This window comes from Mus caroli, chromosome 3, assembly GCF_900094665.2.
Source record: "Mus caroli chromosome 3, CAROLI_EIJ_v1.1, whole genome shotgun sequence".
NCBI classification, from domain to species: domain Eukaryota; kingdom Metazoa; phylum Chordata; class Mammalia; order Rodentia; family Muridae; genus Mus; species Mus caroli.
In genome coordinates this window covers 57,623,379-57,633,191 of record NC_034572.1, presented here as the reverse complement: position 1 = coordinate 57,633,191, position 9,813 = coordinate 57,623,379, and the positions used below count along the sequence as shown (strand labels likewise).

Sequence of the window (9,813 nt, the reverse complement as noted above, 5' to 3'; positions counted from 1 at the left end):
GTATTGGGGACTTTTTGGATAGCATTGGAAATGTAATTGAGGAAATTACCTAATTAAAAAAAATAAAAATAAAAATAAAAATAAAAAAGAAACAAAAAGCTGACTGCCAAGCAGGCTTCTGCAAAATCTCAATTGCTTGCTCACCTCACCTTGTGGTTTTAGAATATAAAATGAGGATTCTAACTGGGTCCTATACTGAGGGCTTTCAGGAACTATCCTGGCTTTGGTGGCAACTTTACTTCATTCTCAATAGTGTTGGAGTGCTTATTCCAGAAAGATCCCCCACAACCACTAAAGAAAAAACAGTACTATAGCTGAGGAGTAATATTTGGAAGAAATTATTTAAAATACTGATAAAAGCCAGCTTGTAGTGAGATTGAGGCTATCCTGGGCTATATGAAGCCCTTTCTAAAAATAAATAAATAATGTCTAGTCAAAATACATGGTTTTTTAATTTAAAAATGGAATAAATAAATAGGCTAGTAAAACTACTTACTGATTAGATTTGTGTCTGCTTCGTATGAGGGAATTCATGCTATTATAAGCCTTTAAAAAGCCCACCCCAGAAGATCAGAGGTCGTGGGAGGGGAAACTGACCACTGCTCTTCTGTGAAACATCAAATTGCTCTCTAAATATTTATGATTATACCCATACATCAGTGCTGCTTTCAACTGTTGTCAAAGTACCTTCTGTCTGCAGTGGAGAGAACTCCACACAAAGACTCAACTGACCAAAATGCTGAAAATAAGTGATGGTTAAATAAATGCTCAGCCCTACCTGATAATCATTTCCTGCCACCCCAACAAGCCTCATGGTACAATGTGACAGATGGAGGATGAGGGAAAGTGCTGTGTAGTACTCTTCTAAGCATTACATGGCCATTGCACTCATGAACTCACAGGGCCTATCATTACCTGAACAAGATCAATCCAGTCAACATTAGAACATTGATGGGAGAGGGGCTCAGAAGGCTCCATCCCTAACTCAGGAGCTGTTGATAATTGTTGGCTGCTGGGAGAAGAGTCATTTTTCATTGAATGTGTGGCTGCTGGTAGGTTGCCCATGCTCCAGTGATTAGCCTCCAAAGACACATACATGCAGGGAACCACTAATTGAACTCAGTAGGCTCTAAAAAAAAAAAAGAAGAAGAAGAAGAAGAAGAAGATAGAAGATATAAAAGTGAGAAGGGGTTGTAGTGGGGAAATCAAGAGGAAGAATTTGAATTTGATATGATCAAAATACACTGTATACATGTAAAGTATTTTTGAAGAATTAGAAAAAAGTTAGAATAAATGTGTTTGTTTGTTCGACCCTAGCACTTGGGAGGTCAGTCTGGACTATATAGTTAGAACATGTCTCAAAACAAAACTCTACTGATGTTGTATCCATAAAAATCAATGGCTTTACACAATAAAAAGAACAAATATAATATCTACTCAGATTGATCTATAAACATATTATTTGTATTTCAAGGATACTAATTCTGGGAATACAGTTATACCTAATACCAAAGGTCACATATTATATGAGTCTACTCATACACTTCTTCAAACGATATACATATAATCAGGGAAAATCTTAGGAGCTGCAGAGGATGAGGAGGAGAGAAGTTGGTACCAATGTAAAGGTATGATACCAAACAGCAATAGCACTTAAAAGTTTAACACAGAACACACACCTGCACTCAAGAGCTCACACACACACACACACACACACACACACACACACACACGTGTGTGTGTGTGTGTGCATGCTGAGAGTTCTGCATCCAAATCCATAGATAGCAGGAAGAGAGAGAGAGTTATTTGGACTTGCCTTGGAAGTTTCTGGAACCTCAAAACCCATCCCCAGTGACATACTTCCTCCAACAAGGTGACACCTACCCCAACAAGGCCACACTTCCTAATCCTAAAGGGAGCCACTTCTTGATGACTAAGTATTCATATATTTGAGCACATGGGGGCCATTTTTATTCCAACCAACACAGCCTTGTAGGTTACTTCCTAAAAGCCTTGCAAAGCTAAACTGGATGTGATAAACTTTATTCTGTATTCATTGACATTGAGACTTTTTCAGAAATGACAACCCATGCCTGCAATGGTAGGATTTGGGAAGTGGAAGCAGGAACACTGGGAGCTCAAAACCACCATCACAAGTACATGTCAAACTCAAGGCTGCCATAGGCTACATGAGATCCCCTCATAAAAAAAAAAAAATCAGAAACAAAAGGAGAGATAGTCCATCCCTTAATCCCAGCGTTCAGGAGTCAGAGGCAGGTGGATCTCTGTGAGATCAAGTCCAGCCCGGTCTACAGAGTGAGTTTCATGCCAGTTAGGACCATACAGTAAGATCCTGTTGAAAGAAATAGAGACTTTTAGTCTCACATAGATAACACTATAAACTGTTTTCCACTCCAATTTTTGAGACAGGGTCTTGCTATATATCCATGGATGGCCAGGAACTAGTTTTATAGACTAGTCTGGATTACAAGCATGCACCACCACAACCAACTCTGTTCCTCTCTTTAACAAAGATTAGAAGACTTCATGGTCACTGTTTTCTTCCATTGAAGTATATCAGACTAGGTGTGGTGGCTCATGTATACAATCCTAGGACTCTAGAAGTTAAGGCAGGAGTATGGCCATAAGTTTGAGACCAGACTGGGTACATATGCTAGCTTATGTAACCCAGGACTCAGTATCAATACAATGAAAATGAAAGACTAATAATAATAATAAGCAAAGTCTCAAATTTCTATGGCCATACAAGAGCTGGAGAGAAGGGGGAGGAGAGAGGGAAAGGAAGGACCCAGGGAGAAATGAGAAGAGAACATGGGAAATTAGCTAAGTGGTTAGTAAGCTGTAGAAATCAGAAAAGTGGGAAGGCAGCAAATCCACAAGGGAATTTATGGTTTTTGTTTTTTAATGAAGAAAGCATGTAGTATTACACTTGAAATGGCATTTGAAAAACTGGCCAATTATGAATTCAATAAAATTTTTGGAAAACTTATTTCTTTGTTATCACTGAAATACTAAATCTAGTATCTCAACATTTCAAGCTCTAAGAGCTTCCAACGATTCACCAAAACTCGAAGAAGTGTGTCGTTATGCACTTAAAATGCATAACCATGGATGACAAGAAAGGAGAAAGGTGGTTTCGAGAAGTTTCCATTGGCATAAAAATAAGATGCAGCAGATTGAAATTTACCTCCTTCACTCTGTGTATCTAGCATTCCCCTACATTTCTTCCTTGACATTGGGGGAAATGGACAGCCTTATTCGTTCTGTGTATTAGGTATGAGTGTTTCCATTTAGTCGGACATAAAGGACCCACAACCTGACACCAAAGCTTAGTAACCACAGGTTCACAAAGCAGCATTATTACCCAACTACAAGTCTGGAAGTTGTGACTGAATTAAATAAGTACAAACTCGCCTACAGACCTTGCGCAACGTTATCACCAAGGCCTAGGCCAATCCAGAAAACCCGTGCTCACGTGGCGACGAGGGCCCAATGGCCGAGGCCCACGAGTTCCAGGCAGGCGCATGCGCAAACGGAACCGGGTTTGTTAAGACGTTCCGTCTTGGACGCTCGGTACGCTGGCGTTATTCCTCCCTCGGGGTCAGAATCGAGGGAATTAATGGTTCCTAGCAAACGTTGTTCGCGGTCGCCGCCACCGGAACTTGTTCTGATTCGCTGGCTCCGTCGGGAGGCACGGAACGCATTTTGGCAGGGAACCACTTCCCGAAGCGGGAGGCAGGAAGTTATCCTTTACCTCGGGTGTCTACTGAGGAGGGTGCCCGCTGCAGTGTCAGCGGAGACCTAGTGGCAGGTGGACGGGCGGGAGGGCGTTCGAGTCCCCGCTGCAGTTAAGAGCCAGACTCCGTCGCAGCGCCACGGCACGCTCCGCCAGCCTCGAGCCGGGTGCGGCTGCACAGGGAGCTCTTGCCGGCTCCCTGAAGTCGCTCCTGTGGGCAGCGACCCAGGCTTCGCCTGGGCCACCTGCCAGGGATCTGGCTCCCTGCTGCAAAACAGCGACTAGTCTCTCCGCGTCCGCCCTCCCGGCGTTGAACCACCGTGACCCTGGTCCAGAGAGACTGCCTTGGACCTGGGACTAGACTGATCAAAACGCCAGCCTCAGGCCCCCACACACCGGGCTCTACGTCGTCTCTGATATGTCACCGACCATCTCCCACAAGGACAACAGTCGGCAGCGGCGGTCAGGCATGTTTAGCCACGCTCTGGATATGAAGAGTGGCCCGCTGCCACCGGGCGGCTGGGATGACAGTCGCCGAGACTCGGTGGGCGGGGAGGGGGACCGGGAAGTTCTTCTAGGTGATGCGGGCCCTGGTGACTTCCCTAAAGCCCCGCGGAGCTATAGATCCGAACTAAGTAGCATTTTGTTACTACTCTTTCTTTACGTGCTTCAGGGCATTCCCTTAGGCCTGGCGGGGAGCATCCCCCTCATTTTGCAGAGCAAAAATGTTAGCTATACAGATCAGGCTTTCTTCAGTTTTGTCTTCTGGCCATTCAGTCTTAAGCTGCTCTGGGCTCCCTTGGTTGATGCCGTCTACTTTAAGAACTTCGGTCGTCGCAAGTCCTGGCTTGTCCCTACTCAGTATACACTAGGAATCTTCATGATATATTTATCCACTCAAGTGGACCGTTTGCTCGGAAATATTGATGGCAGAACACCGGATGTAGTTGCTCTCACTGTGACATTCTTCTTGTTTGAATTCCTGGCTGCCACACAGGACATCGCTGTGGATGGTTGGGCATTAACTATGTTATCCCGGGAAAACGTGGGCTATGCTTCGACATGCAATTCTGTGGGCCAAACAGCTGGCTACTTTTTGGGCAATGTTTTGTTTTTGGCTCTTGAATCTGCCGACTTTTGTAACAAATACTTGCGGTTTCAGCCTCAACCCAGAGGAATCGTTACCCTTTCAGGTAGTGTACTTAAAACTATTATACTGTTAGGTTTATTTTATGCTTATGAATGCTTTTGATGAAACATCAGATGGGAGCTCTCATTTGCTTGCATATATTTTTTACTTTTAATGATGCACAAGATATTTTACTTCATTTCCCTTTCAAATTAACACAATATTGGATTCCATTATGAGATTTTCGTACTTTGCTCACAATCACTTCCATAACACAGCCTTGTTCTCTACATCTCCCTCCTAGTCGTCTTCCTTTAGACAGTTCACACACATTTTTTTCCTTCCAGATTCTTTCTAGAAGAGAAACCATTTGATGTTTGTCCTTCTGCTTGCTTTTGGATTATTTCTGAATTCTGTTTACAGGATTTTTAAAAGGCTCTATATATCCAACTTGAGACTCAGTCCTGCTTCACCCTTCTGAGTGCTGATATTACAAGCATGTGCCACTACAGCTGGCTTTTTAAATTTTACTGGGAACTTATATGATAGATACCTAAGTATGTTTTCTGTTTTACTAAAGTGTGCTTCTTTCGAGTATTCCTTATGTCAGCCCATTAACACAGTCACATTGATCAGTACTCTTTAGTGAATAGGAAAAAGCAACTGATAGAATAACAAAATTTCTGAATTAAAGATCCATGGACATTTGCCTGACACAGAAGTATACATTTTAAAATGTAGGTCATATGGTTCACATTTTTTCTTTTGTGTTTTGGTGAATGGAGATTCCTAGTTTCTTGCTTTTCAATCCTTTTCCACCTTTATTTCACAAGTAGTCCCCATTTACCCATCTACTGAATGGGAAGGGTGGTTAATATAAGCATTCTGGAACTGGCTAAGTGGCAAGATTCTGAGGACCTGCTGCAAATAAAGACTGTGCAAACTAGGAACAGTAGAGATGAACATTGCAGAGGCCCAGAATAACCGGCCAGTGACCATAGTAGAGATAACAGTTGACTTTATTATTAGTTAAACCTTTATGTAAGCTGGTGTGATTTTTTTCTTTTTCTTGTTTATTTATATTTTTTTGGTATAACTGGAATTTGAACTTTGTTCTCCAGAAGATTCTAAAATAGCTTACTTTAATTATTTTCTATCCATAGTTGACTTATGATTTAGTCTAAAACATTTTAAGTTAAAGAGTTTTTAATTTTAATGCTTACACATAACCACATTACCAGTTTTGAGGTTTCTGTAATTTGGTAATAACGTAACTATTTTCTGTGTATTCTGTTTCTGTTTGTGTGTTCCTGGTTCTGGGAAATGAACCTAGTACTTCTACATAAAAGGGAAGCCATCTTCTACTGTGCTAACTCTCAATCCCATTATTAACCAGTGGGAGTTTTTCCTTTTTTCCTCTCTCAGTGCTAGGAATCTATTATTGACCTTTGTCTAGGCCCTAGTTTTCAACAAGAGTCTAGACTGGTCTTAGACTTCTATTCCCTAAGGACCCATATAGTTAATTATGTACACCACCATGCCCAGTTTAACTACCTAGTGGTTCTGAGGAATTTAAAGGATGTGGAATCATAAGGAAATATCTTTGCCTAGGTAGTTAAAGAGAAGATAAAAACAGTATCTAGAAAATCTGTGTATTGGAAACCATAACTTGAAACAAAGAAAACAGCCAAGGGTTTGAGGATGGTTCTGCTGATAAAAGGTCTTGTTGCTCTTGCAGACGTTTTAAGTTTGGTTCCCAGCACTCATATAGTGGCTTACATCCCTCTGTAACTACAGTTTTAGGGGATTTAGTGCACTCTTCTGGCCTCCACAGACACCAAGAATGCAGAGTGCATGTACTCACATTCAGGCAGAATACTAGTACCCATGAACATAAACCTTTTAAAAACATTGTAATTCTGTAATTAATTATGGATACCACAGAAGGAATATACTGAGGAATGGTTTGGACATTTAAAAAACCGTGCTCTATAGACAGCAAATTGAGAACAGGAAGATGGGATGAGATAAGATCTGGAGGAAACAACCTTGGTTATATTGACTGCTTTTTCATAGCTTCATAACAGTTCTGAACCTTTTCTCTCATTCCATTTGTTTTCCAAGAACCTCTAGAGGCAAAGACAGACCCTTAAACAGCGAGGAGTAAGTAATGAACAGGACAGAAGGATGACAGATGTGGCTTTTCCTTCTCTATAATGAGAAGAATGTTGTCAAGAGGCTATTTACAGATAGATGGGCCAGGCAGTGGTGGCGCACACCTTTGATCCCAGCACGTGAGAGGCAGAGGCAGGTGGATTTCTGAGTTGGAGGCTACAGAGTGAGTTCCAGGACAGCCAGGGCTATACAGAGAAACCCTGTCAAGAAAGAAAGAGAGAGAGAGAGAGAGAGAGAGAGAGAGAGAGAGAGAAAGGAAGAGAAAGAGAAAGAAAAAGAGAGAGAAAGAAAGAAAAGGAAGGAAGAAAGAAAATGAAGGAAGGAAAGAAAGAGATAGATGGACTTGGAGTTAGGTATTTGTAACTGTTAATATGATATTTTGTCTATAGTTGGTAAGAAGTTAGTGGAAATCTCAAGGAAAACCTTAAGATGAAATTTTCTTAATATAAGGCTTTTTTTTTTAATGGAACAAATATAACATTGTGATTCCCAAGTATCTGAAAGCATCACCCACTTTTAGAACACCTGATTCTTAGTAATGATAGGTTAAAGTGTTAATTTTTTAACTGACTTAGGCTGAGCCACCATGTCGGTTCTGTACTCTTAATTGCTGAGCTACCTTTCCAGCCCCTGTGTGACTTTGAAATTTGTTTTAAAATGAGTATGCATATATAGGAGTCAATCAGAGAAAAGGAGGGTATATTTCTTTGGAAAAAAAACTGTAATGGATGTAAATCCTATATCTATAAGCATTTTGAACAGGGAAGAAAGCATACCAATATTTCCTTAATAATAAATTTGTCTTGTAGTACTCATTACCTTTTTATGTAACAAATGCTTTTTAGAATTTAAGCAAGCCGAATTGGTTCATTACTAAATAGGTAAGTTATAAGTTGTTTGTATGTTTTTCTAATATTGGCTATACTACATCCTTTAGCACTCATGCGAGGCTTAAAGTATTACACTGGGAGAAAGCTCCGCACCTGAAAAGTGCTTGCACCACAAGCCAGGACCTGACTTCAATTGCTGGAACCCACAGTGGAAGGAGAGAACCTACTCCCCAAACAATAATAAACAAAATATTACCTTTCCTTCAGTTATATGGGGAGAAGTTAGGTGACCATTGATGGGTGATAAAGCTTTTTTGTACTACTAGGAATTAAAAATGGAACTTATGGTAGTAAATTGAAATTATGCATATGCTAAAAATTCACTCAACTACACCAAAAATTTAAGTTTATGGTTTAACTTTTTTTAAATTTATTTATTTATTTATTTTTGGTTTTTCAAGACAGGGTTTCTCTGTAGCCCTGGCTGTCCTGGAACTCAATTTGTAGACCAGTCTGGCCTCGAACTCAGAAATCCACCTGCCTCTGCCCCACAAGTGCTGGTATTAAAGGCATGCGCCACCACGCCCGGCTATGGTTTAACATTTTAAGAGTAAAATTTATCTTAGAAAATTTAAAACATGGGTTTGTTTTGTTTTGATTTTGGTTTTTACCTTAAAACTCAACTTTTGGGTTTGAGAGATGAGTCAAAAGTTAAGGGTTCAATACTGCTCTTGTAGAGTACTAAGTTACGGTCTCCATACCCATGTTGGATTATTCGCAAACACCTGTAATTCCAGCTTCTGGAGATCTAGTGTCTGTAGTTGGCCTAGGCCCCTGCACAAGCATACAAACATCCACTCACCCTGACACACAATTCAAAATAAACTTTAAAACATTTTCAACTTTTAGGGAGGCGCAGAGAGATAGGTCAGCAGCTCGCTTGTTTACTACTCTTCCAGAGGACACTAAGTAACTGTCTTTAACTCCTGGGAATCCAACAGCCTCATTTGCTCTCTACAGGTACCTGCGCACACATTCTGTACATTCATAAGACACACCCACATACACATAAGTAAAATTGAGCTTTTTAGGTAAGTAATATTCAACGTGAATAATATGAACCCTTTTAATTTGTTCCTCTTTTTTTGCCTCCAAAGAGAGCAGGTAATGAGCATGGTGAGTCTTTTAATATATAAGCAAATACAGAAAGTTAGAACTTATCCTCAAATGTTAGTAACAAATGAAGCCATAGATTTAGGGAAAATTAAAACCAGAGACCCACTCCTCAGAAAGAAGGTTGTAAAGACTTTTTTTTTTTTTTTTTTAACACAAAGCAAAGGAAAGAAGGTAATGGCTGCTCTTTTTTACCAAGTAGTATCTGGAAAATGCTTTGATATGTAAGGCCCCTCTACACAATATACTGTGTACTTAAAAAATAATATATTTCAAGTATATTCTGAAATTCACTTTGGTTTTAGGGGATGCTGGGAATTGAATCCAGGATGTCCTGTGGGTAAAGGGTGCCATGCAACTGAGGACTGTACTACTAGCATATAAATTTACCAATGAGGACCTCACTGATTATAAAAAGTGTCCTATTTTCACTTTTAGTGTGTTCATAGGAACTATTTTTAGTTGACAAAATAAAGATGACCATTTTGCTCCTAGAGAATTAAAAACACAAAACCTGAAACTCCTGATTTTGCTTACCCTTTTGGACACAATTGTATATGTCTTACATATACAATTTGCACATGCATGTTATTACATTTATTTTATTCCTCTTCATTGTTTTCACTGTTCCCACTGGTTGGAACATAAGTAGAAATTAGTTAACTCAACAAAAGAGGTAATTTCAGTGTGTCTAAAAAAATTCAAATTTCTTTTCAAGCATCCTAAATTGTCTTGGTTTTGAAAGTTTT

The 9,813-nt window shown here is 40.1% G+C and overlaps 2 protein-coding genes across 5 annotated transcripts in view; one reads left to right on the top strand and one right to left on the bottom strand.

Annotated features, from left to right (window-relative positions):
* Window positions 1-3,551, bottom strand: part of Gmps (guanine monophosphate synthase) — a 49,510-nt gene extending 45,959 nt beyond the window's left edge. The window contains exons 1-2 of one of the 2 annotated variants that reach the window (XM_021157139.2): window positions 3,444-3,551; window positions 916-1,129 (exon numbers count right to left, since the gene is read on the bottom strand). In XM_021157139.2, coding sequence (XP_021012798.1) covers window positions 916-1,098 — 183 coding nt within the window. In that variant the 5' untranslated portion in view covers window positions 1,099-1,129; window positions 3,444-3,551. The remainder of the gene's footprint in view (window positions 1-915; window positions 1,130-3,443) is intronic. The other variant, XM_021157142.2, reaches the window with a different exon arrangement.
* Window positions 3,552-3,597: 46 nt separating this feature from the next.
* Slc33a1 (solute carrier family 33 member 1) overlaps window positions 3,598-9,813 on the top strand; it is a 30,704-nt gene continuing 24,488 nt past the window's right edge. For 2 of the 3 annotated variants that reach the window (XM_021157144.2, XM_021157143.2), the window contains exon 1: window positions 3,598-4,950. In XM_021157144.2, coding sequence (XP_021012803.1) covers window positions 4,176-4,950 — 775 coding nt within the window. In that variant the 5' untranslated portion in view covers window positions 3,598-4,175. The remainder of the gene's footprint in view (window positions 4,951-9,813) is intronic. The other variant, XM_021157146.1, reaches the window with a different exon arrangement.